Genomic DNA, 27461 nt, shown 5'->3' on the forward strand with positions numbered 1-27461 from the left:
TTAGATGAATTGAGCATGAGTATTCCTACTTGCCTCCTGGTTTAACTCAAAACGTCTTAATATTAAGCTTTTGTTGCCTTAAAACATACTAATATCATGTTTAATTTTTGTATAAATAAGATGGGACTCTATGTCATCTAAGGTGAGAGGTGAGTGATGGTCATTAGATTAAGTAGTCAGTTTACATCAATTGATGTGGTGACACCTCTTATATAAGATTGTGATCTTACCGTGGGAATCCTTAAAATATTGCTTGTGTTATAAAATCTTTTATAGATAAACTGCAGTTGCTATTTGGATGAAATCAGGCATTTAATTTGACACTAGGTAATCCATAATTGAGGAAGTTATAAATGAAGAGTTTCAGAAAGATTTGCCTCGACGAGCTGCTTCTTGGTCCACATCTTATTTTCCGCAGTTTGACACATTCTTTTTCTTTATCTGTTGCAGTTGCCCTGCTTGGATCTGTCAGCAGCTGCTCCTCTACATCTTCTTTGGAACACAGACAGAGCTACCCCAAGAAACAGAATGCAATCAGCAGTAACAAGAAGACAATGAGCAAAAGCCCTTCCCTTTCATCCAGAGCCAGTGCTGGTATCTATGGCTTTTTCAACCAGGCTTTCTTGGTGTTTTTTATCTTGGTTTGTTTGTAAGTAGATTTGCTCTTTTTAAATGTGTAGAAGGAACCCTTTACTTCAATCAGATTGAACTACTTTTACTCTTCCCCCGCCTCCCCCTGAGCCTTAAGCCTTAAGGTCTCTTCGTTTTGCTGTGTCAGATATAAGACTTTGCATTTATTTTCATGTAATTCATTCTTAGTGGTTTCACCTCATCTGAATTTAGCCTCTTCATAGGCCTTTGTGTCATCTTCATATTTAAAAAGCATGTGTTCTCTGTTTTTATTCAAGTGGTTGTTTTAAAACTATGTTTGCTTAAAACCTAGGAGAAGGTCAGAGGGTCCTCTCCCAGGATGGCAATACCAGCCAGTTCTGAGACGGCTTTTTAGCTGTGAACCTGCATAATCTCACTCAGTCCACATTTCTTCAGTTATTTGTAAAGATACGTAAAACGCTTTATCAGACTTCCTTTTGAAATGACATAGATTTTGTCTGTTGAAGTTCACTTGTTTGCTGCCTATACAGTGAACTTGTCCGGAAAGGCAAAAGCCATCTTGGCAAAAATTGTTCTTCATGAACCTCTTTATTACCAGATTTTTTTTTTTTAGTACTTCTTTTAATAGTACTTGTACTGAACCAACATTTTAGTATGGAAAATGTTCATGACAGATTTTTAAAAAAATACTTGATGGGAAAAAAATCTCCAAAACTCTCAACAATAACATTGACATAATAAGCCTAAACATTGGGACCCTAAAAGTAGAGAACCTGAAAGTGTTGCCTGAAATTGTTTGCCTGGAGTAGTTATTCTCTAAAGGGCTTCCTCTCTCCATACCCCCACCAGTGTGTGTTTATGTTGTGAGGAGCAGAGGTGAGAAGGTACAGTGCTGACACAGCCGTCCTGCTTGTCCGAATTTCATTCACGTTTTAAGGCCCCCTTCATTTGGCCTTTGCGCTTTTGACATTTACTTGATTTTCAAATTTATATGTGGGTATGGAATTAGTTTTTTAACCTTCTAAACAAAGTAGTCTAGCATGCCTATATATTTACCTTTTAAAAAATAAATTTGAGGGTTATGTTGACTTAATAGTGAAGATGAAGAGAGTGATCAGAGTGAGAAAGAGGACCTTTCAAAGAGGGAAATGGGCAGAGAATGGGAGATATGGGAAAGTCTGTGTTGGGAACCCCAGAGACATTTACTTAAAACATGTTTCTCGAGTGGGTAGATATTCCACTTTTTCTATAGATTTGCATTTGAGGGAGATGTAGACTGCAGAGAATGAACAATAATGGAAAGTTAGGTTAAAAAATTAGAGAAAGAAGAGTAGAAATAAAGGATTTGGGGAATGGGAAAGGTAGGGACCTCAGCCTCATCATATCCCATTGTTTTTTACTTTTTTTTTTTCTTTTATTAAAGACAAGGTCTTGCTGTGTCACCCAGGTGGAGTGCAGTGTTGCAATCATAGCTACTGCAGCCTTCTACTCCTGGACCCATGTGATCCTCCCACCTTGGCCTCCCAAAGTGCTGGGATTTACAGGCGTGAGCCATCATGCCTAGCCTGTGTCCCACTGTTGAACTTGCCATCTTTGGTTCATTGTCTACAGGCAACAAGGGGATGGGCCTGAGGATTTCTGGTCACTGAGTCTTGGTTTTAATCTAGGTGTACCACTTACTGGCTGTTGACAAGTGTGTCTTAGTTAATTCCTGAGTTTGTATCTTATTTTTCAGTATAATTTTTAGGAAAAGCACTTTATAAACTATGAAGTGCTGTAGAATAATAGTTATGGTGAGGGCCTAGGACTTACTGGTATAATCCAGACCTTCTCCATGGGTTTATGTTCCTTGTTTAGTTGCTGTGTTTTTGGTCTCTTCTTTTTTCACAGTATGACTTACCCTTCATCCCATGCCCTCCTCCAGAGTTCCCTACTCTCTCTCAGATGGCAGCTCTTCAAATCTCTGTTTATGTAGTGACGGGACAAGGCTCAAGCGCCCACCTCTTCTCTTTCAGCTGTTATATTTGAACAGCTTTCTAGATCATATTTCTCTAGGACTTCTGTGTTTAATAGTGGGCATTTCAAGGTTTAGTTTTGAATGAATCAAGTTGAGAGGCCAGTGGTTTTGTGCTTAATAACAAAATCAATTTAGGATAATTGGGACCATATAGCAATTTAACCTTCAAATCATGCTACCTTTGGCTGGTCACAGTGGCTCATGCCTGTTATCCTAGAACTCTGGGAAGCTGAGGTGGGAAGATCGCTTGAGCCCAGGAGTTTGAGACCAGCTTGGTCAATACAGCGAGACCCTGTTTCTTAAAAAAAAGAAAAAGTCAAATCACACGACTTTTAATATAATTTACACTGAGTCTAAGTGAACTATTAATAATATAATTCTAGTATTTTAGTAGAATAGAAATTGGCAAACTATGGCCCATGGGCAAAATCTGACCTACCACTTGTTTTTATAAAGTTGTTTGGAATCCAGCCATGCACATTTAAAAAAATGTATTGTCTATATTTGCTTCCATGCTGCAGTGGCAGAGTTCAATAGCTGTGGCAGAGGTATGGCTAGCAAATCCTAACATTTACTGTCCAGCTCTTTGCAGAAACAGTTTGCTGTGACCCCTCTTCTAGTAGAAATGCTGCAGACAATATTGGCAGAGTTGGTACTTTACCAGGGATAAGGTTTTGTGAATTTCCCATGGCAGTAATTTTCCCAGGAAACTCTTCACATTTCCTTTGAGTAACTTGACCTCACACGTGAGAAACATGACTGTAGATGACTTATGTGATGAAAGGCATCAGATATTAAGATCACCAACTAATTAGACTAGTTAGAATACCTAGTGTGTTTTTTTTGGCTAATGTGCTTTTTGAGTTTTTCTCCCTTTGTTTTTTCTCCTGTTTTCCTGCCCTGCCCCCGTGTCCCTCCCCGACTTAAACAGGTTTGAATTCCTCAGCAACATCTACAGCAAATAATAGCCGTTGTGAGGGGGAGCTCCGCCTCGGAGAGAGAGTGCTAGTGGTAGGACAGAGACTGGGCACCATTAGGTTCTTCGGGACAACAAACTTCGCTCCAGGTAACTCATCTGCGTATTGGCTTAACTTGAATTCTTTAGAGTACAAAAGGTTTAAAATTTTACATGTAAATAGAATTTAATTGTAGAGAAATCTTGATGAACAATTTTTATGGATGGCAGCTATAGCACAGAAAATGTGAAACGATGATGAAAACTTAGACCGTGTTTACTCAGGTGGGTGGTTCCCCATACATTTTTGTCTTGCCACTTGTGTTTTAAATGGTCAGTGTTAAAAATTAGTTGTCATTCTCCAGTTTTACTCCTACCGATTGATGGGTGTGCTAAGTGACAGGCAAACATTCTAGGATTAGATTTTTGCTAAGGATAGTCTTTAAAATAAGTAGTAAATAATGAGTTGACTGTATACCTTTTTATCAGAGTGGCTTGCAGAGAAAAGCACACAAAAGAGCTCAAAATACATTTTTTTGGGGGGCTCTTAAAAATACATGTTTGTGTATTTATATATTCATTCCAATCTATACTTAACATTGTGTTTCCAAAAGTAAAGATTACTTTCTATTTTTTTATCTTTTAAGATGGAGCTTTGCTCTCATTGCCCAGGCTGGAGTGCAATGGCATGATCTCGGCTCACTGCAACCTCTGCCTCCTGGGTTCAAGTGATTCTCCTGCCTCAGCCTCTCGAGTAGCTGGGATTACAGGCATGCGCCACCACGCCCAGCTAATTTTGTATTTTTAGTAGAGATGGGATTTCTCCATGTTGGCCAGGCTGGTCTCGAACTCCCAAACTCAGGTGATCTGCCTGCCTCGGCCTCCCAAAGTGCTGGGATTACAGGTATGAGCCACTGTGCCCGGCCGGTTTACTTTGTTTTGTATTGTCAGTGATTAATAATTTTAAACAGAAGTCAGTTGAACAAAAACAAGTTTGTATATTTTAAATAGCAATATGCTATTTTAACACACGGTGGCATTGCAGTATTTTAGGAAAAGGTTATCTAGAACATTGATTTTTTAAAAAAAGTTTGTAGCATTTAGCCAAGAACTATGAGGGATCTGAGATTTTACCCTATTTGCAAGCTAACAAATTTGCCTGCCACAGTTTCATAGATGGTGGTGGCAGATATTGTGAGTACTAGAGTCATCACAAGTTAGAGACAAAGCACTGTAGTACTCACAGTCATAGCAGTAGCCAGAGTATCAGCATTTTCTTGAATTTTCCCTTAGTGCCAGTTCTCACAGGGTGAGAGCGAGTGAGCCAGGTGTCACCTGCACAGCCAGTGTTTTTTTGTTCCAGGAGAGGACCCCAGAACTTAGGGAATCTGAATCTTTAAACTGAACTTATTGTACACATGCCTGCCATTTGCTCTGGTGGGAGATGCTATCTCTGTCCTCCAGGGCTGTCCCCTACACAGACGTTTATGAAAAGGTAGTCTAGAACAAAAGTAGTCACTGCCTCTACCCGTAAGACATGCGGAAACATGACAGGACCGTAGGTGCCTGTCTCCCAACACAGTCTTGTTTCACTAATACCACTTAAAATTAATTGCAAGCCAGCTGCTTGATTTGAGTTAGGTGTTTTATAATTCATGACTTTCTTAGGTCTCCAGGTAGTAATTGAGATTAGTTAGGATATGCTTAATATAGGATTCAAATAAAAACTTAATCCCAGAGGTAGGTTATTTTTTTACAGTTACCATATGTCTTTTGAGTTCCCTTTCTCTGATGATATTAAATCAAGATAGAATGGTTTGGTTCTTTGGATATAATTCTTCATTTTAGGTTGATTTCCATTTTTAAATTCCTGATATAAAGCATTTAGAAATTTGGGAAGTAGTAAGCAAATATAATAAAAGATGGAAACTTTTTTGTTAAAAACGTTCTGTCCTGTAAGGAAGTAGTTGTATCAAAAATTAATCACTGCTGCAGAACAGTGGTAATATCTTCAGTATTTGGAGGTTATAAGATCTAGATTTGAGAGAGGTCATATTTAATCTCAGCATTTTTTAATCAGCGACACCTTGGAAAGAAAATTAACATTTAAATGGCAAGATATCCATACCACACCACTGCCAAGGTGTAGTCTTTATTGTTAACACTTGCCATATGTATTTCTACTGTACGATACACGTTTCCAAGAGTTACATGGTTAACATTAGTAATTATATGGTAAATTAAAGTGGGAAAATGCAAAAATTATATAGGAAAGCATAAAAGGCAGAAGCAAGTAAAACTTGGAAAATTGTAACTGTAGCACTGAGAAGTAACAGTGGCAACCAGACTAACCTGGTTTAGGACATTCGGAAATGTGATGACCTATTTTCAGAGCGTTAGTGCGGCTTAACAATAGTTTTGTAGACATTACTTGTATTACATAATAGGAAATGGACTCAGGTATCATCTTTTTATACATAGAGGAAAAAATTAAGAACTTGTGAATTGGTTTTTTTTAGAAGGCATTAAGAACTTGTGAGTTGGTCTTTTAGAAGGCATATAATTAACTCTTTGAACTAGTAATCTGGAAGAAACACTATTTTTGTCATTTGTAATAAGTTTCTTGATATCTATGCCCCTGTTTTTTACTTGATACTGATTATAAGAGACCAAATACAATTACTACTGTACGCTCCTTTTAAATCACAAATAAATGGACTATTAGATACTTTTAATTGGTCTTGAGGCACCCTCAATTCGAAAATCCTTATTTTAGGATTATGTGTTACCTTATATTGGGTAAAACCACATTTAAAGCAACCTTGCTACTTTAATTTTAGGCTCTCTAGAAAAGGAAATCCTGTTATTTCCTTCAGAATAGGTCCTTTTAAATACAAAAAGTCTTTAAAATAATTCTCCCTATTAGCTAACCTAAACCTTTTCATTTAGGTAAAAAAAGATTTTTCTTTTTATCTTGGGTAGAAAAAAGAAAAAGCACTCACCATGATGTCTAGTGGTGTTTTCTATAATATTTTTGTCCTTCTTTAATTATGTGAGTGCTGTTTGTGGTGTTCTAATGTTAGGTGAGTAAGATGAAAAGATTGCATGTTCATTTTATGATTTTTAAATCTCAATATTATGTTTCACTTCTTTCACTGAAACACATTATATTACCGAGTCAAGAACAGTTTTTCATTGCAGCTTTTAGATATATTTTGGTCATATACTGTTTGCACAGTTGCCAATTCTTGCCAAATTTGTGTTTGTGCATTTTATTTTCCTCCTTTAATGTACTACTCTGCAATTATACTTGTAAAATGTTTTTCCTGTTCACTTTTCGAATTTTCAGAGTTTACAGTTTTATCATTTGAGATCTTAATGAGTATCATGATCTTCCCTCATTTTGGTCATTTATGGAAATGTTAAACCACCTAGACTTTGGTTTTATATAGTAGCATAACAGTTTTGGATAAAGTACAGATGCTTTTAAAATGCAATATTCATGTTCTAGGATATTGGTATGGTATAGAGCTTGAAAAACCCCATGGCAAGAATGATGGTTCAGTTGGAGGTGTGCAGTATTTTAGTTGTTCTCCAAGATATGGAATATTTGCTCCCCCATCCAGGGTGCAAAGGTGAGAGAATGAAATTTATGTTTATTTACAGAAACTTTTCGTAATTTGCAATGGTTAATAGAGACACTAATTTTATATTAAAGACATGCTCTGATCGTAGCTCGTGTCTTCTTTCAAGGGGTTAACCAACCACCTTCAGAGAGAAGGCTCATGGAAAGCTAAATTTGCTTTGCTGAGGATTTGCAATTTTAAAAACCTCCTTTATTCCTCATTTGCAAACCCTGTGAGTATGTGTAGGCTATTAGAAGTGGCGTTTGGAGCTAAGAACAGTGAGAGCAGCAAGCTTAATCTGTCATGCAAACAAAAGTAAAAATGCTCTCTGATTGCTTCAGTCACATCCTAACTACATTAAATTTCCTGCCAGCAGGCACCCCATTCATTCTCCTACAAACCTAATGGAACCAAAATGGCTTTTTCCTCTGATTTCTTTAGTTTTCAAAAATAGATAGGCAGTAGATCTTTGGGGGAAGTGAAGCTTCAAGGATTTTATATAACATACCTCCTTGGTGTTTCTTCTTAAGATAGTATCTTTCTTACCACCTCATCTGGCTTTAAAAAACAAGTTGCGCAGAAACAAAGTCCTCATAAAATTCCAGATATCGTTATGTGAAATGGCTTCTCTTATGCTGTGGAAGAAGTCGCTTGGTACGCCTTTGAGTGGATGGGAAATGGGACTAATCTTTAAATGAGAGATAACATACATGGCATCATCACATTCATGAGACTAGAACTACGATCACAATCTGGGAGTCTTGTCTAGTTTTCCCTTACAACTAGACTGTTGTGACTATCTCCTGGCAAACTGAAGTTTTTACATCCATTTCTCCCTCGGTTTCTTTTTCTTAGTGAATCATTACATATTTGTTTAGTATTAATTTCCTTCTGTGATATACTTAATGTAATTTTCTTCTTATTTATGGTGATATAGAATTTAAGATACAGTGTTTTGTAGTTTATAAAGTATCTTCACTTAAATGTTGTTTCATTTGATCCTAATAAATATTGATCAGGTAAGCTGGAAAATAATAACTATCACAAATATTTGTTGAGCGTTTAGTAAGTGGGTAGGCTCTGTACGGTGTACTTTAGATGCATACCTCATTAATTCCCCCAGACCCTGTGAGCTGTAAGCTGTTAGGATCATTCCCATTTTGCAAATGAAGAAACAGGTTTCAAAGAGATAAGTGATTTAGCTAAAGTCATACAGCTAATTAGCTGAGGAGCTGGACTCAGCCCGGGTGTGTTACTTTGTAATTATTTTTTTGTAAGCCCTTGCTTTTAGATGGTTTGTTCTTTTTTTTTTTTTTTTTTTTTTTTTGGTATTTATTTTATGAACAAAGAAAAGGAAGTAGTAACTACGAATAGTGCTTATACATGCTGGGGTCTGTTTGCAGGGCTCTTCATATATTAACCTGTTTACTGCTCTCCAGTAACCCTGTGGTGCAGGCACCATGTTCCATAGATGAGGAAAGTAAGTCACAAGAGGTGACATGTGCTGTGCTCCCAGCTGGGGATTTGAACCCAGGTAGTCTGGTATCAGCGTGCATGCCCTTAACCATAACCCTATAACGGTTAGGAGAGCTTCAGGGACCTTCTTCAGGGCATATATCTTGTAAATAATTGGTTTGGGAGTAAAATCCATGCTGAGTCACCAGTCAGTCTTCTGTGTTCTCATGTTACTTTGGGCATATCTTCATCAAAACATTGCAGCAGTCTCTTAGAAGTTTTGTTTGTCTCCTAGTCATGAGGACTGGGATTCTGCTTTTCATGTTTGATTACCCAGAGTACATAGTTTGGCATATTTTAGGCACAGTAAATATTGATCCAATCTGATTCCTAGTTCAGTGGTTTTATGCTGTAACAGCTTTTTCCCCCTCCTTTACATTGTAAAGCCACTTTCTTATGGTTTCATCTTTTCTTTCTTGCTTTGTTTCTGCAGCACACGTTTTTTACTTTTTTTTTTTGATTGCCTTCTATTTGGTTTTCTTTAAGGTGGTGCATTTAAAAGCAGCCCCCTCCCTGCTTAAAAAAAAATAAGGCTGTCTCTAAATGAACTGCTATCTCAATCCAGCTGTCTTCCTGTCATCTTCTGATTGTCTCATTCATCATCATCAAATACTATTAAGTGTCTTTTAGCACTTATGCTGTGCTAGGCATTCTATAAGCAAATAAAACAGACATGGTCCCTGATTTTGAGGAGTTTCTAATCTGAACCAGCTTTGGAACTCTTGAAAGATACCACTGATCTTCAAAATGGAAGAATTTTAAGCCAGGGACTATCCCAGAATGTTTGCACACATTATTTTTTTCTGCTTGGATGGCTTTCTACACCCACCTACTATTGCCCGACTTTCACCTAGTTAATACCTTTTCTTCTGCTAATATATGACTCAGTCAAAACTTCTTTAGAGAAATTCTGAGAAAACTCACTGATGAGGTTAATCACACATACACGCAGACACACACACACACACACAGACACATTGCTCAAGTGATCTTCATTAGCATAGTATTCACTTTCTTAGTTCTTACTATTATTAGGCACTTACTACTAATGAACTGATTACTTCTAGAATTCACTCCCTCTCAACTGTCTGTTACTGCTTCATTCAAACATCCGTCCTTTTCATAAAATCATATTCTTTGTGTCCATCAGTCTCTCATTGTGGTATGTTGTATATCATGTAAAAATGATGCCTGTGAATTGTAATGTGAAATTGCAAATATTGCAAGAGTTGCAGGATTTCTTGATGGTAATAAGATATGCTGGAGGAAGTGATTGACAAATGACGGCTTTCCAGATTTAGGTCACTAAACAGTTGAAAGAAAATGAGACTGTCAGGATTGACTTTTTAAAAATAAAGAATGATTTGAATATCAAAAAATGAAGGAAAACCCATTGGGAAAGTGACCTTTATGATTGTGGCTTAGAGTCAAATATAAAGTAAAAGATGTTGAATTGTATAAGCCGTATAGTTTTACCAGAAAAATCACTCACACAAACTCAGCCAATGTATTTTTCTTTCAATTTAAGAATTAGTGCCTTTTTCACAGTATTAATCTAACATTTGTTAAGTTTAATATAAAATAAACATATTTTCATATTTTTTAGTTTCACCTTTGAAGATGAAGTTACAAAGAAATAAATTCAGGTCCATATTTTAGGTGAATTCACTTGAATTTTTTTCCTGCACTAATTATCTTTGGATAGTGAGAACCTCTTCTATTTAATTATTGTTTTTCTTCCATGCCAGATGGAAGCTCATTTCTGGCTTATAATGGACACTCAATAAATATTTGTCTAATGAATGACTACAATTGGGGTGAAAAACTTAGTTGATAGCCAGTCTTAAACCTGAAAACCAGCTACTTCTAACGAGGTATACTTTGTTTTATTCATAGAGTTACAGATTCCCTGGATACCCTTTCAGAAATTTCTTCAAATAAACAGAACCATTCTTACCCTGGTAAGACTACACAGTTTTGTGGTCCTAATCATTATTTCTTTGCTTTCATTTATTGAAAAATTTTTATTGTGAGGTATATATGTATACAAAAGGGTCTATCAACTGTATTTGTACAGTTTGTGTAATAATAGAGCAGACATCTGTTACCTATCCCCTGGCTGAAGAAGATGATGACCTGACCTGTAGAAACCCCTGAGTACCGCATCATCTCATCTGCCTCCCTCTTCATATACCCCATCCTCAGGTGGAGGAGTCTTGAATTTCACATTAATTATTCCCTTGATTATCTTTATTTTTATCACCCATATGTAGATATATCAATAAATAATATGTGTTTAGTTTTGGTTGTTTGCTATTTTGTTATTTAGCATTCCATTGAAATATTCATTCCATAATTGATGGTTATTTGGGTTATATCCTGTTTCTTTTCTATTACAAACTGTGTTCTCGTGCACACTTGAAGTTTCTCTAGCATTGCCAGGCATGGAATACCTATGTCCTCCACCTTCCTAGGTAATGCCTGCCTGTCTGTATTGCATACTGTATCTGTGATGGACCGGAGCCTCTGCTGCTCCTCACCTCATTAGTACTTACCTTGTTTGATTTAGAAGTCTTTCCCTATCTGAAGGGCTTAAATGGTATTTCTTTACAGTTTTAATTTGCATTTTCTAGATTACAAATGAGGATGAGCCTGTTTTCATGCTTATAGGCAGTATGCCTTTCCTGTATTATAAAGTACCTGTTCAAGTTTCTTGCCCATTTTCAGGGGGTGGTTTGTCTTTATCTTATTAATTTGTAGGCTTCTTTGTGTATTTTGGGGACAAACATTTTGTCAATTTCATGTGTGGCAAATATCTTGCCCAGGTTGTTACTTGTCTTTTAATCTTTTTATTTATTATTTTTGGTGTCTTTAGATTAGCAGAACTCCTTAATTTCTTGTAGTCAAAATAGCAAAACATGTTATGGTTTGCCCTTTTCGTTTTAAGAAATCTTTTCTTAAAATTGAAGTTATGAAGATATTTTCTTATGTTGTTTTCTAAAAGATTGATATTTTTGTGTTTCCCATTTGTCAGTTTACTCAGAATTGATTTTGTGTGTGGTAAGGATCTAATTTCTTTTTTTTCTTTTGCACGGATAACCATCTGTGAAAGAATGATTTGTATGATACCAATCCTTGAATAATTGTTAAGGTTAATTTTATGGTCCACTCTAGTAGGTATGTTGTTTTAATTTGAAATTCCCTCCTGTTTTAATTTGGGATTTTCTAAAGATGTTCGATGGTGTGTTGGTTGCTAGGGATGCTGTGACAAAGTACCACAGACTGGGTGGTTGAAACACAAAAATTCATTTTCTCAAAATTCTGGAGGCTCTACAAGTCTGAGATCAAGGTGTTGGCAGGTTTGGTTTATTCTGAGTCCTTTCTCCATGCCTTGTAGATGGCCTTCTATCTCTGGTGTCTTCATGTGGTCTTTTTCATTGTGTGTGTGTGTGTGTTCCCTTCTCCTCATAAAGACACTAGTCATGTTGGATTAGAGCCCATCCATATGACCTCATTTAACTTAATTACCTCCAATTACATATGACCTCATTTTACCATAATTATCTCCAAATATAGTCACATTCTGAAATGCCAGGAGGTTAGGACTTCAGCGTATGAGTTTTTGGGGGACACAATTCAGTCTGTAACAGATGCTGATTATCTTTTCATATGTTTATGTGCCATCTCTTTTTTTGTATTTTTTATTGACATATCATAGTTGTACATATTTTCGGGGTACATGTGATAATTTTATGCACATATACAATGTGTAATGATTAAGTCAGGGTAATTGGGATATCTATCACCTCAAACATCGATCTTTGTGTTGGGAATATTATAATTCTTCTCTCCTAGCTATTTTGAAATATACAATAAGTTATTAACTATAATTTTCCCCCTGTGCTATTGACTACTAGAACTTATCCCTTCTATTTAACTGCATGTTTGTGCCGGTTAGCCAACCTCTCTTTATCCTCCTTCCCACCCACACACCCCTCCCAGCCTTTGATGTGAATCATTCCACTCTACCTTCACAAGATCCACTGTTTTAGCTCCTGCACCTGAGTGAGAACGTGTGGTATTTGTCTTTCGGTGCCTGGCTTATTTCACTTAACCTCCAGTTCCATCCATGTTGCTGCGAGTGACAGGATTTCATTCTTTTTATGGCGGAATACTCCTCCACTGTGTACATACACCATATTTTCTTTCTCCATTCATCCACTGGTGGACACTTAGGTTGATTCCGTATCTTGGCTGTTGGGAATTGTGCTGCAGTAAACATAGGAGTGCGGCTATCTCTTCAATGTACTGATTTCCTTTCTTTTGGATATATACCAGCAGTGGAATTGCTGGATTCTATGATAGTTCTATTTTTAGTTTTTTGAAGAACCTCCATCCTGTTTTTCCATGATAGCTGCAGTACTGCTTATTCCCAACAGCGTACAACAATGTCCCAACAACGGTATGCTGTATCTTTTTTGATGAGGCGCCTGTTCACATCTTTCACTCATTTTTAAGTTCTGTTTGCTGTTTTCTTATTGTTCTTTGTATATTTTGAATACCAAACATGTATCAGACATGTGTTTTGCAAATATTTTCCCCCAGTCTGTGGCTTGTCTTTTCATTCTCATAACAGTGTATTTCACAGAGCAGAAGCTTTTAGTTTTAATGAAGTCCAAGTTATCAATTTTTTATTTCATGAATTGTGCTTTTGTGTTTTATCTAAAAGTCATCATCAAACCCAAGATCACTCTGATTTTTGTCCTGTGTTATCTTCTAGGAGTTTTATAGTGTTGTGTCTTATACTTAGATCTATGATCCATTTTGAGTTAATTTTGGGGTAAGATATGAGGTCTATATCTAGATTTTTTTTTTTTTTCACATGTGAATGTCCAGTTGTTGGAGTATTATGTGTTGAAAAGACTGTCTTTTTTTCCATTGAATTGGCCTTTGCTCGTTTTTCAAAGATCAGTTGACTAATTTATATGGGGCTGTTTCTGGGCTCTCTGTTCTGTTTCATTGATCTATTTGTCTAATCTTTTGCCAGTGCCACACTGTCTTGATTACTGTAGCTTAATAGTAATTCTTCAGGTTGAGTAGTGTCAGTCCTCTGGTTTTGATCTGCTTCTTCAGCGTTGTGTTGGCTATTCTGGGCCTTTCACCTGTGTATATACACTTCATAATCGGTTTGTTCATATCCAGAAAGTAACTTGCCGGGATTTTAACTGGGATTGCATTGACTATATCGATCAAGTTGGGAAGAACTGACATGTTAATAGTCTTTTTACTTATGTACATGGACTATCTCTCTATTTATATCTTCTTTGATTTCTTCCATCAGAGTTTTATAGTTTTCCTCATATAGACTTTGTACATATTTTGTTAGATTTATACCTGTGTATTTAATTGTTTGGCATTAATGTAAATGGTGTTGCTTTCATAATAATATTTTTTTTTTTATCTTATACTAGCGTTCTTTTGGTTAAGTATTTGCCTAATATATCTTTTTCTGTCCATTGACTTGTAACCTTTCTATGTTCTTGTGTTTTTAGAATATTTATAAATGGAATATAGTTAGGTTTTTCTTTTATCATTATCACTATTATACTTTAAGTTCTAGGGTACATGTGCACAACGTGCAGGTTTGTTACATATGTATACATGTGCCATGTTGGTGTGCTGCACCCATTAACTCGTCACTTACATTAGGTGTATCTCCTAATGCTGTCCCTCTCCCCTCCCTGCTCCCCACAATAGGCCCCGGTGTGTGATGTTCCCCTTCCTGTGTCCAAGTGATCTCATTGTTCAATTCCCACCTATGAGTGAGAACATGCGGTGTTTGGTTTTCTGTTCTTGTGATAGTTTGCTGAGAATGATGGTTTCCAGCTGCATCCATGTCCCTACAGGTTTTACTTTTTTAAAAAAGTCTGACAATCTTTCCTTTGACCTGAGAGTCTTACTCATTTGCATTTATTGTAATTACTGATATACACTGATGATATTTTTGTTATTTGTTTTCTATTCACTTTTTTGTACTTAATAAGTGATTTTTATTTCTCAACTTTATTCTGGCTATATATCCCACCCTCTGTTTTTTTTTTTTTCATTCTGTTTACTCCCTCTACTTATGTAGAAGTTATAGTCTATGAAGATGCTTCTTAGTAATTACTGTAGATAATTTAGCATTAATACTTGGTAAAGTCTGAAGTTAATGATTTTTATCCTTTCTCAAATAACAGAAAATAATTAGAAACTGAGTTGTCCAGTTTATATTTCATTTCTCCTATAAATTTGACATTATTGTAGTAGTTTTTTTTTTTTTTTTTTTTTTTTTTTTTTTTTTTTTTTTTTGAGGCAGAGTCTTGCTCTGTCGCCCGGACTGGAGTGCAGTGGCCAGATCTCAGCTCACTGCAAGCTCCGCCTCCCGAGTTTACGCCATTCTCCTGCCTCAGCCTCCCGAGTAGCTGGGACTACAGGCGCCCGCCACTTCGCCCGGCTAGTTTTTGTATTTTTAGTAGAGACGGGGTTTCACCGTGTTAGCCAGGATGGTCTCGATCTCCTGACCTCGTGATCCGCCCGTCTCGGCCTCCCAAAGTGCTGGGATTACAGGCTTGAGCCACCGCGCCCGGCCTATTGTAGTAGTTTTATATTGTAACATTACTCTCATATTTCCCAGTATCTTTACTCATTAACCTTCAAAATTTCTACTTGGGATCATTTTTAAAATTTCATGTATATTCTTTAAAATTTCTTTTAGAAAGGGTCTGTTGGGTAACAAACTCTTTGTTTTTTGTCTTTTCCAATGATAATTTTACTCGGTGTAGAATTTTAGGTTGAAAGGTATTTTCCCCCTGCATATTGACAGTATTGTGCTGTTTTTTGGCTTCTGTCATTGTTGATGAGACGTCATCTGTGAGTCTAACTAATTCATATTAGTTGTTTCACTCTGATATGTCTAGGTAGAGATTCCTTTTTGTTTATCCTGTTTATCCTTTTTGTTTGGCATTATGGATTTTTCCGTATCTGGGAGTTGATCCATTATTTACAATTCTTATACTTTTAAAATAGTTCTCCTTCATTATCTTTCTTAGCTCCTTCTGAAACTCTTTTTAGTAGTATGGTGGACCTTCTCATTTTCTTTCCCATGCTCTCTCATATTTCTCACAACTTGTCACTCTAGGCTATATTTTGGATATCTTCAGACCCATCATTCTGTTTCCTGGTTCTCTCTTCAGCTATGTGTGTTCTGCTGCTTAATCCAGCCATAAAGTTTTAAAATGATAAAGATTGTCTTTTTCTTCTTCTTTCAAATCTGCTTGCGACTTACCGTTGCAATTCTTTCCCCATATTTTCAAATTTTTCTCTTATGTCTTGAAATATTGAAAGTGTTATCTTTTGTGTTAAATAATTCAGTATCTAAAGCCTTTGTGAGTCTGCTTCTGCCATCTGCTTCTGTGGAGACTAACTTATGGTTTGCCTTCTTTCCTTGTGAGTTTTGTGATTTATTCTTGTGAGATGCTTGTTTTACTCAGAATTTTATATATAAAAATTCTTCGGCCGGGCGCTGTGGCTCAAGCCTGTAATCCCAGCACTTTGGGAGGCCGAGGCGGGCGGATCACAAGGTCAGGAGATCGAGACCATCCTGACTAACACGGTGAAACCCCGTCTCTACTAAAGAATACAAAAAACTAGCCGGGCGACGAGGCGGGCGCCTGTAGTCCCAGCTACTTGGGAGGCGGAGGCAGGAGAATGGCGTGAACCCGGGAGGCGGAGCTTGCAGTGAGCTGAGATGCGGCCACCGCACTGCAGCCTGGGCGACAGAGCCAGACTCCGTCTCACAAAAAAAAAAAAAAAAAAAAAAAAAAAAAAAAAAAATTCTTTGAGGCCTGCGTTGATGCCTCCAGAGAAGATTGTATCTACCTGTGCCAGTTGCCTGGAGGCACTGCCAACCTGGGAAACTTTAATTTATAGTCTCTGCAACATATTTTTGCAGATAACATGAATTTCATTCATGGTAACAAATTCTGAGGGGAGAAAATTTTGTCTCCTCCTGAGGATTAAGGTTGACATAAGTGACTTTCATTTGTCTTAATCTGAACGGTGTTTCGTTTTGTTTCTCATTTCACCTTGCACGGAGAGTGAGCTGTTTGGGATCCTCACTTTAACGAAGAATTTTTTGTGAGACTCCATTTGGAGGCCCTAGGCTTTATTTCCTTTCCTGTCTCCTGTGCAGCCAGTAAGGTGAAAGCCCAGGTTCTCTGGAATTCAGTGGAAGCCTGCTGGTGTAAGATGGTCAATTACTTTGGTGCTTGGGGGACTCTGATGGTTTCCCTTTTTTGTTTTTAGCCTCTTTGACATTGTGCCTTTTGTGTCAGCTCGATAGTATTTTTTAACAATTATAGTTTTAAACTAAAATTGTGTCAATCAAAAGATTCATTCAGCACATCTGGTCTGCCATAACTGGCCAGGCTGGAAATCTTGTTTCTTTTTAAAAACATCTTTTTAAAAATTTACCTCTTGTGAGGTTTTTGTTTCTGTTGTATTATTTGGAGATGCCAACAATCAAAAGCTCTGAAGTTAATTGTTCAGTGTTTTATAAATGATTGTATCTTTAAACCATTTTATCTTTTTCTTTTTTGTATGATTATCAAGATTGTCATATTTGATAGTAAAAATAATCAGCTTTATAAATGTGTAATTCAATTTTATTTGATTTTTAAGAAATCTTATAATGAAATTCTCCAAATGTAATGTCATGCTCTTCACTTATTCATCTGTGTGTACAGTTTGATCATAAAGGTAAAGATGAAAATTTGTTAAGAAATCTAAACTACCATTATATTCTGTATACTTACCTTCTCTGTTTTCTTTTCTTTTTTAATGAGATAGGATCTCACTCTATTGCCCAGGCTGGTCTTGAACTCCTAAGTTCAAGCAGTCTTCCCACTCGGCCTCCCAAAGTGCTGGGATTACAGGTGTGAGCCACCGTGCCAGCCTGCTTTCTGTTTTGAAAGAAACATTTAATATAATAGGACATCTATAGAAGAAGTGATAAAATATCATTTTAAATAAGAACTGAAAGCTTATATTTTTCCTCTTCTAACCCGAACTTTCATATTTAGGTTTTAGGAGAAGTTTCAGCACAACTTCTGCTTCTTCCCAAAAGGAGATTAACAGAAGAAATGCTTTTGCCAAGTAAGTATTAAGAAGATTTAGAAAAACACCTTTCAAGATGAACATGATGGGATTCTGTGAAGAAAGAAAAGTGGAGTGCTGTATCTTTTGCATCGCTTGGTAGAGTTTTAACACGTAGGAGAAAAGGTGTGATGAGTGTATTGAGAAGAGTTCTTCCTCCCTCCTTTGTAAGCGCAATTAAAAATGTCACCAGTGACTAAAACTAGTGCACTGCATATATTTTCTCTACATAGAGGTTAGAACTGTTAATAAAAGTTAGAAGAATTTACATATTGTCTTTTCATTAAGTAGGGCGGATTGCTTTTAAACTCTCCTTAAGTAATCAGAGATTTGATTTAATATTGCCAGTGGTACATGAAAGAAATGTAAGGTGTAATCTTAAGTTATTTTGAAAAATGCTCCCAATTCCTCTTAAGAGTATATTGCTGAAAAAAACCTGTTGTTTTGTTTTGTTGTAGAGAGAATGCCCTTTGCTCTTTTTCATTTTTGTTTATCTCCCCCAGACCCACTTTACTACTCCCCAGTGGTTTTCTGAAGCTTTTTCACTTTAGAGCAATATGAGGCTCTTCCAGACTGATTGGGTTTAGAGGTTCTTTTTTTAAAATGCTGCCGGTTAATCTATGAATAATACCCTGGGGGAAAAGCCTTAGCTGCTTAGGGAAGTACACGTGCTTGCTTAAGTAGTGGGACCCTAGCAACCACCAGAAATTAGAGCCCAAAGGCTAGAACTTGATGTCCCACCGGGGATAGGCAGGTCATTTGTTTACCTTCTGGCATGAAGGTATTGGCAAGCTTCACAGAGATCTGAAATTTCACGGGAGAAGCCTGGCTGGTCCTGAGGACTGTTAGGTACTGTTGAGAGGGTTGGGTGGGACTGTTTTTCTCCCTTCCTCAAAACCATCACCAATTTTGAGAATTTTGAAATTGGTCTTCTTGCTTGAGTAGCTGAAAGAGTTTAAGGGCAGTCAGTTTATGCTCCAGTTTATTGAAGATATTCAAGAGTTCCTAGGCAGAATGGAAGAAGCTGCTAAGAAGAAACAACCAGGAAATAAAGGATTCTGAAGGGAGAGAGGTATCCAAATCAGTGTCGAGATGTTGGTGAGTGGAAGAACATGATACAGAGAAGCAAGGGAAGGAGAAAACAATCTGAGCCCTGGGAATTATACAGCAGGTATGGTCATACACAAGACGCTCTGCAGACGTGTATGCAGAGGTGGAAATATCCAGTACTTCCCAGTTTTCTCTAAAAATAAAAAAACTTTAGTAATATTTATACAGGTTAACACTAGTACCTTAAAAATATACTTTTATTGAGGATAGAGAATAACCTTTTTTTTTTTTTTTTTAAGACGGAGTCTCGCTCAGTCGTCCAGGCTGGAGTGCAGTGGCGTGATCTCGGCTCACTGCAAGCTCCACCTCCCGGGTTCACACCATTCTCCTGCTTCAGCCTCCCGAGTAGCTGGGACTACAGGTGCCTGCCACCATGCCCGGCTAATTTTTTTTTTTTTTTAAATGGAGACGAGGTTTCACTGTGTTAGCCAGAATGGTCTCAATCTCCTGACCTGGTGATCCACCCACCTTGGCCTCCCAAAGCGCTGGGATTACAGGCATGAGCCACCACGCCTGGCCGAGAGTAAACTTTTTACATTATTTATTTATCTGTTTTTACTCATAAAGTGTGCAACCAAAATGTTTGGTGATCATTGTTCTCAGGAACAAAAGAAGGTTTCAGGTGCTGGCAGGCACTAGGACATTTGTCCCTGCTCTTAGGGGTGAGGGAAACAGGGCAGTGCTCGATGGCCCTCTGCTAAGGGGCCAGAGTTGATTGCGTGTTGTGCTGTTGTTAACCTGGAGATGTGGTGCGTTCTGAGGCACATGTGTTGAGAAAGCGCGTTTCTTGAGATTCATCAAACTCTGCTCCATTTCCTTGCTTATTTGTATGGAAATAAATGGTACTTTGAGAAGAAATGTGGAGAATCCAGTCAGAGATGATGGACATTCTTGGATAGAAACTTGAAGGCCTTGGAGGACACATTTGGCCCCTACGAGTGAAAGCAAGCTGGGAGAGGGGAAGGAACAGTCCCCCCATGCCCTTTCTGTGAGAAAACAAGATTTTTCTAGATCACATACGGAAATGGTAGTGAGGAATACGTTTCATCCCGAGGAAGACATGGCAGAAAGAGGGAGGGAAGCAGCTCTGTCTTCAGAACACTGTATGTCCAGTGCCAAGAATTAGCTTGAGATTTTACCACACCGGTAAAATCAGGTCACAGGGACCTGACAGGCATGAGGCATCCATTCTCCTTCACTCTGCGGATGTCTGCATCCCGCCTGGGATCTGTCTCCTGTCCCGTCGTTACTAACTCACTTCAGCTCTTCTCCATGTTATCAGCAGGGCCTGCTCAAAAATCCTCACTGGGTCCTGTCTGTGGAATCTGGCTCATTGGCATGGTTTGGTCAGCCCAAATCTGATTGTCTTTAGGCGGAACTCGTACGATCCTGTCTGCCACAGGTCTGTCCTCTCACATCATGTGCTTGGGTTTGTTTTCTGCCTGTCCCTTAAAGCTTTCGAATTCTCAAACACAGAATGAAGTCCAGATTCATTGGCCCAGCATACAAAGACCTACACGATTGGCTCCTGTGTTTCCCTGACTTTTGTTTCACCGTAATATCCTCACAGGTGATTGCAGTTCTCTAAACTGTATGCTTTTCAGGAATATAAAAAGTAACACATATTTTAGCCAGGCACAGTGGCTCATGCCTATAATCTCAACACTTTGGGAGGCCGAGGCGGGAGGATCACTTGAGGTCAGGAGATCGAGATAATCTTGGCCAACATGGTGAAAGCCCATGTCTGTTAAACTACAAAAAATTAGCCGGGTGTGGTGGCTTGCACCTGTAGTCCCAGCTGCTCAGGAGGGCTGAGGCAGGGGAATCGCTTGAACCTGGGAGGCGAGGGTTTCAGTGAGCCAAGATCACGCCACTGCCCTCTGTCCTGGCAACAGAGCAAGACTCCGTCTCAAAGAAAAGAAAAGAAAAAACAAAAATTAGCTGGACATGGTGGCAGGCACCTGTAGTCCCAGCTACTTGTGATGCTGAGGCAGGAGGATCACTTGAACCTGGAGGGGGTGGAGGTTGTAGTGAGCCTAAATTGCTCCACTGCACTCTAGCCTGGGCAACAGAGCAAGACTCTGTTGCAAAAAAACAGAAAAAAGTAATATATATATTTTTCTCAGACGACGATCTCTGCATTTCCTTTTCTGTGAGCTTATCTTTCAAGCTGGCAGAAATGTCATTTCCCCACTAACGTGTCTTTCCTGAGGCTTTAAGGGAGAAGAGACATCTTCCTCTTCCGTGCTCATTCTGCACTGTATAGTCTTTATTATAGTATTTATTACATTTGACTGATTATTATGTACAGATACCTAGAACGTAGCCCCATGCCTGCCATTTCATAGGTGGCCAATAAATGTTTTTGAATGAGTAAACAGAGCTCTTAAACATACCGCAATTCTAAGTGTCTCAATTCTCTGGCTTTTGAGCTTTGACATACCTTGAATCAGATAAATCATTCTTATTAGAATGTTAAGTGTTTACCCAAGCCATTAATTTTTGGTTTAGATGTTGAATCCATTATTTACTTGTTTCTTTAAAAGCTTTTTTGATTATGAAAGTTGTATAATATTTGAAAAATTAAGAAAAAACAAATGTAAAAAGGTCATCTGTAATTTTGATACCTAGATTATCACTGTTAGCATTTGGTATATACTTTCCCAATTGTTTTCCTAATGCATGTGTCTGATTTTTTTTTTTTTTTTTTTGAGAGGGAGTTTCACTCTTGTCGCCCCGGCTGGAGTGCAATGATGTGATCTTGGTCACTGCAACCTCCACCTCCTGGGTTCAAGTGATTCTCCTGCCTCAGCCTCCCGAGTAGCTGGGATTATAGGCCCGTGCCACCATGCCTGGCTAACTTTTTGTATTTTTAGTAGAAATGAGGTTTCACCATGTTAGCCAGGCTGGTCTCGAATTCCTGACCTCAGGTGATCCACCTGCCTCGGCCTCCCAAAATTCTAGGATTACGGGTGTGCACCACTGTGCCCGGCCATGTGTCTGAATTTTTAAGCAAAGGGAGATGAATCATATTCCATATACCCATTTCAAAGCTTCCCCCTGTATGTCGTGCTCATATTCCCATATTCTTTAATAGCTTCCTTCCGCGTTACTTTTGCAATGTTTTTAAAGACTGTGCCATGATATGAAAACATTTTTATGGCACAATAATAAATGAAAAAAATCAGAATTTAACTCGTAATAGATGCCAGACTTCTAAAACATGTATTGAACTCTCCCATTCCTTTCTCCTTCCCCAATACTTCCTATCTCTTTCTCTACTGTATATGTGTGTGAGGGTGTTTTTCAGTATTTATGTATTTATTTGATGAGTCTTACTCTGTCGCCCAGGCTGGAGAGCAGTGGCACTATCTCAGCTCACTGAAACCTCTGCCTCCCGAGTTGAAGTGATTCTCGTGCCTCAGCCTCTCGAGTAGCTGGGATTACAGGTGCCTGCCACTGTGCCCCTTTAGGTTTTATATTTTTTGTACAGCCAGAGTTTCACCATGCTGGCCAGGCTGGTCTGAAACTCCTGGCCTTAAGTGATCTGCCTGCCTCAGCCTCCCACATGCTGGGATTATAGGCGTGAGCTGCCGTGCCCGGCTCTTTTTTCAGTTCATGCATTAAAGGTCTTTATTTGCAGTTAATTTTAATATGGAGGAGTGGTGAGAATCATAGCCTTTGTCTCAGCTAATTTTTACAGCACTTCTAATTCCATGTTCACTCCTTTTTCACTGCTTTGAAGTTTTACTTTTTAATCACATGTAAAATAATTATGTGTATTTTTCATTTTTCTAAAATATGTTTTCTGTGTCATTTAAAACTACATTCTTATGCCAGAGCCACATTGTTTTAACTGTTTTAACTTCATAATTTAACATAATGGCAGCATAAACCTTGCCTCATTATCTTTCAACCTTTTCTTAATTACCAGTACCCATTCTGTTTGTGAAGAGAGGCTGGCCTTTGTGCTTATACAGCCGTTGATCTGAGCCTCATCTTTGCTCTTTTCATCTCTCTGACCTTAGGCACATAGCTTAATTTTTTTGAGCCTCAGATTCTTCTTCCGTTATAAGGAGGTAATAATCCCATCTTCACTGGTTTGGGTGAGATCAAAAGAGATAACATATGTGAAGTGTTAGGTACCTACTAAGTGTTCAGGAAATTATAGCTATTGTCATTATTCATGTGAATATTACAGTAATTTTGTCAGGTTACAAAAACCATCCATTTGGGGAGAATTAACCTATATACATTTCTATTTAGTAACAGAGCTCCTCCACGTATGTTCTTCAGTAAAGATTTATGCTTTTTCTTACAGGTATTACATGTTTCTTCATTAAATTTATTATTGTATTTGTGCATTTGACATGTAAATAATTTAAGACTATTTTCTAATTAGAATTCTATCACGTACTTGCAGATGTGGCTTAGAATAAATCTCTGAGCCTCAGTTTTCCTATCCATTAAAATTAGTCATCTTCCTTTGTTGCAGGGTGGTTGATAGGAGCAAATGAGACATTGAATGTGACAGTGTATTAAAAATATAGAAAGTGAAATGAAGTATGAAATAAGACCCAGATTCTCTTCACAACAAGATCCTGTGTAGTTTTAGTAACAGCTTCTGTGTTGAATCTCCTGTGGGGTAGGGAGAGGGGTTTCTTTTGGAGGGGAGGTGGCATGGGATAGAGGATGGAAGGCTCCAGGTAGTTTTGGTGGTTTCTTTCTGCCGTTTTGGAAGGTCTCAGCCCAGGGGGCAATAAGACTCTGGTCATGTTTCTGTTGTGGGTGAATATCAGGGTCAGTTACTTCCAGTGGACAGTGCAGGGAGCTCTGGGGCAATATGGCCTTGAGGCCTTGGGTGAGTGCACTGGGGAATCCCATGCCTCATTATCAGGTTGTGGTGGTGGTGAGTGCTAGGAGACGTTCTAGCACATTGTAAGGAATGTTATGTTGTAGGGAGAAGAGGTAGCTGCTCAAGGCACCTCAGACCCTCATTAGTGTTAGTGGCTGGGAGGGTGCTAAACCTTGAACCGTAACTGGAGTTTATACATAGAACATATATGCATCTATGTATAGATATTTCCTAAGTTGTAGATTTAGTTTTTGAAATTTGTTTTCATATGAAAAAATACTTTTTCGAGTGAACAAAAAATAAATTTACTACACTGTCAAAATACTAGATTCTTTTCTTTTTGCTTTATTTGATAATATTGATAGCAATTAAAACAGCCAAAATACTAGATTCTTTCTTTTTGCTTTACTTGATAATACTGGTAGAAATTAATTAGGTATAAGCGTATTTTTTCTAATTGCTATTTTACTGAAAGCATATATATGTATATGTGTGTGTACATACACATATATATGTGTACACACACACACACATATATGTATGGTAAATGAAATCTTAAATCCAGAATAGGGTAGTCTTAAAATAGCGCAAAGACAAAAACTTTTAAAATGTTAAACAAAAGTACAGTTGAACTTTGAGTAATGAGTGCGGGCGTTAGGAGTGCCATCCGCTGCTTGCCTGCACAGTTGAAAATCAGTGTATATCTTTTGACTCTCCCAGAACTTAACTACTGATAGCCTACTGTTGACTGGAAGCCTTACCTGTAACATAAATAGCTGATTAATACATATTTTGTATGTTACATGTAGTATGTACTGTACTCTTACAATAAAGTAAGAAAAAAATGTTAAAGTCATAAGGAAAATATATTTACTATACCTTAAGTAGAAGCAGATCATCATAAAGATCTTCATCTTCATTGTTCTCACTTTGTGCAGGCTGAGGAGGAGGAGGAAGAGAAGGGGTTGGTCTGGCTGTCCCGGGTGGCCGAGGCAGAAGAAACTCCGTGTATATGTGGACCTCCACATACTTCAAACTTGTGTAGTTCATGGGTCAACTGCATATTCTAAAACTGCTATTTAAAATTTGAAAATCAAGTTGTGACCATAAAGTATTCTCTTTTGGGAACTGAATGAATGAATTCTGAATCTGGCAGTGGAAATGATATCAGGAAATGATGGCTGTCGTCATTCTTTATGTGAAAATCACAGTAATCTTCAGCACTAAAGAGTTTTCCCCACTTTTCCCTTCCGCACAGATCGAAAGCTGCTTTGCGTCGCAGTTGGAGCAGCACTCCCCCTGCAGGCGGCATTGAAGGGAGCGTGAAGCTGCACGAGGGGTCTCAGGTCCTGCTCACGAGCTCTAACGAGATGGGTACTGTTAGGTACGTGGGCCCCACTGACTTTGCTTCAGGTATCTGGCTTGGACTTGAGCTCCGAAGCGCTAAGGGAAAAAATGATGGGTCAGTGGGCGACAAGCGCTATTTCACCTGTAAGCCGAACCATGGAGTCTTAGTTCGACCGAGTAGAGTGACCTATCGGGGAATTAACGGGTCCAAGCTTGTGGATGAGAATTGTTGAGTTAAGCTTCTAAAATATTAAATAAGCTCGAATATATATATAGATTTGGTGTAAAGAGTCCATGGTAAATGGTTTACTTTATTTAGCCATATTTAAATTTTGAAAATATAGTTATCTTCTTAAAAACCATTATAACAATTCAGAGAGAGTTCTTTACAAAGCCATGAATATGAACTCTGGGAAATCATGGTTCTTTTAAAGCAATTTTCAAAATAAGTACCGATTAAAGCTTTAGGTCCCAAGAAAATTCTGGGACTCAGGAAGAAAAAGTGCCATCAGGTGACCAGCTGTTGCATTTCTTTGCTTATTCTGTTTTCGTTTTGCACAAACCTATTGGATTTTTCTTAGCGCCGTAATTGCGAAGGGTTTCTCTAGCTTTGGTTACGAATAATGTTCACAAGACCTTTTTTTCGTCAAGTAGTTTTGGAATTTTTCTTTCTTTCTGTGCTTTATTACTAATAAGTCCAATAAGTGAATAGTAGCTAGATGACTAGTATGTATTTTTATATTTTGGTAAAATTATTTGCCCTTTCAGAAATGCCTCGTCTAAAGATATATGATAATTTTGGGGTTGGAAGGGGCCTTAGAGGCTCTCCAGCTCTGCTTCTTGTCCATTGCCAAATACCGAAGTGGAAGCCCGTCTTACCTGGGGTCACTAACTGGTTGGTTAACTGAGCTAAGAGTAGAATGTGGGTCTCCTCACTTGTGGCCCAGTGCTCTTTCCTCTATACAAAATGTCTAATCTCAGACTTTTCTTCTGCTGCTTGACTGCTTCATCTGGATGAACTACAAAAACCCATGATTAAGGTTTATGAATTCAAGTGATAATTAGATTTTTTTGCACAAACTTATTTAACTTCCTTATTGGATATGTTTGTAACACATAAACGCGAAGCACTTTTAAAACATGATGCACTTTTATCTTTGTGAAGACTTTACCGTCCTTTCCTCCTGGGATATGAGAAACATTTTAAAAAACGTATTTAACAGAAGAGAGCAAATAAAGATATATTAGGAGGGATGTATTAGTTATTTACTTAAATGTTTATAATATCTGGATTTTTTTTGTTTTATTACTCATAGAACTGGTGTTGTGTTTGCTGTTTTTATTTCTCGAATTGTTACAGAGTTCAGCCTGTTACAAAGCTACAGAAGTGTATTGTTTTTATTTTTCTTCTTGAGCACATGTTAACAAACTAAGCTTCATAGTAGAGTGATGTCATAATGTAAAATGTTTGCATTGTGGTTACATATTGAAGTTTATATCCTGTCTGTGTAAAGATTCATCTTTTATTGTGAATATTTAGACTTGACCACAGAAATATTGGAACAGTTTGCTTTATAAGATTAAAAAGTATTCTTCAGAATGGAGCTTGCCTTGTGCTTAGAAATAATATGTTGAACTATTTTGCAATATACTATTTTAAATCTAAATTCTGTCACTTCGCTGCCTTTTTAAAATAGTGTGGTGTTTCAAATATTGCTAGAGCTATTTTCCTGAAATACATTTGCAAAATAAGGCTGCTTTGTAATCAAGGAATATTTTTATTGATTGAAGGAAATGACTGTATTGCGATTCAAAAGTAAACTTATTTTATTATACAGATTATTTCTTAAAAACTCTATTTATACCTTAACATGAAATCCATGACCACACCAAACTTGGTTATTCATAATTTTTCCTGTTAAATATAAAACACTGTAAGTTAAAAACCATAATGCCAACATTGAATTTATTTTTGAGGTCAAAGAACCAGTTGTTCTCTTTATATTTAGATGAGGATTGTTAAGTCCATATAACATGTATGTTTGCATATATTATACATGCATATTAGGTGTTTTCATTTGTGTTTTGCTTATGAAATGTCATTTAAAGTTCAATTCTTGAGCATCAATAAAAAGGGAAGCTGTGTGGTTTTGGAATGGTATCTTGTCATTTACCCTATTTGCAACTCTCCTTTTTCTCAGTAACTCAGGGTACATATGCTTTGAACTT

At 37.6% G+C, this 27461-nt stretch overlaps 1 protein-coding gene across 1 annotated transcript in view; it reads left to right on the forward strand.

The window, feature by feature from the left end:
- The window catches only part of CLIP4 (CAP-Gly domain containing linker protein family member 4), a 75625-nt gene extending 48237 nt beyond the window's left edge, over positions 1 to 27388 (forward strand). The window contains 6 exon segments of the mRNA XM_030921291.1: positions 451 to 594; positions 3561 to 3695; positions 7096 to 7219; positions 10622 to 10686; positions 17848 to 17920; positions 25144 to 27388. Of these exon segments, the coding sequence (XP_030777151.1) occupies positions 451 to 594; positions 3561 to 3695; positions 7096 to 7219; positions 10622 to 10686; positions 17848 to 17920; positions 25144 to 25465 (863 nt within the window). The 3' untranslated portion in view covers positions 25466 to 27388.
- The last annotated feature ends 73 nt before the right edge of the window (positions 27389 to 27461 follow it).

The sequence above is a fragment of the Rhinopithecus roxellana genome, chromosome 17 (genome assembly GCF_007565055.1).
Source record: "Rhinopithecus roxellana isolate Shanxi Qingling chromosome 17, ASM756505v1, whole genome shotgun sequence".
NCBI classification, from domain to species: Eukaryota; Metazoa; Chordata; class Mammalia; order Primates; family Cercopithecidae; genus Rhinopithecus; species Rhinopithecus roxellana.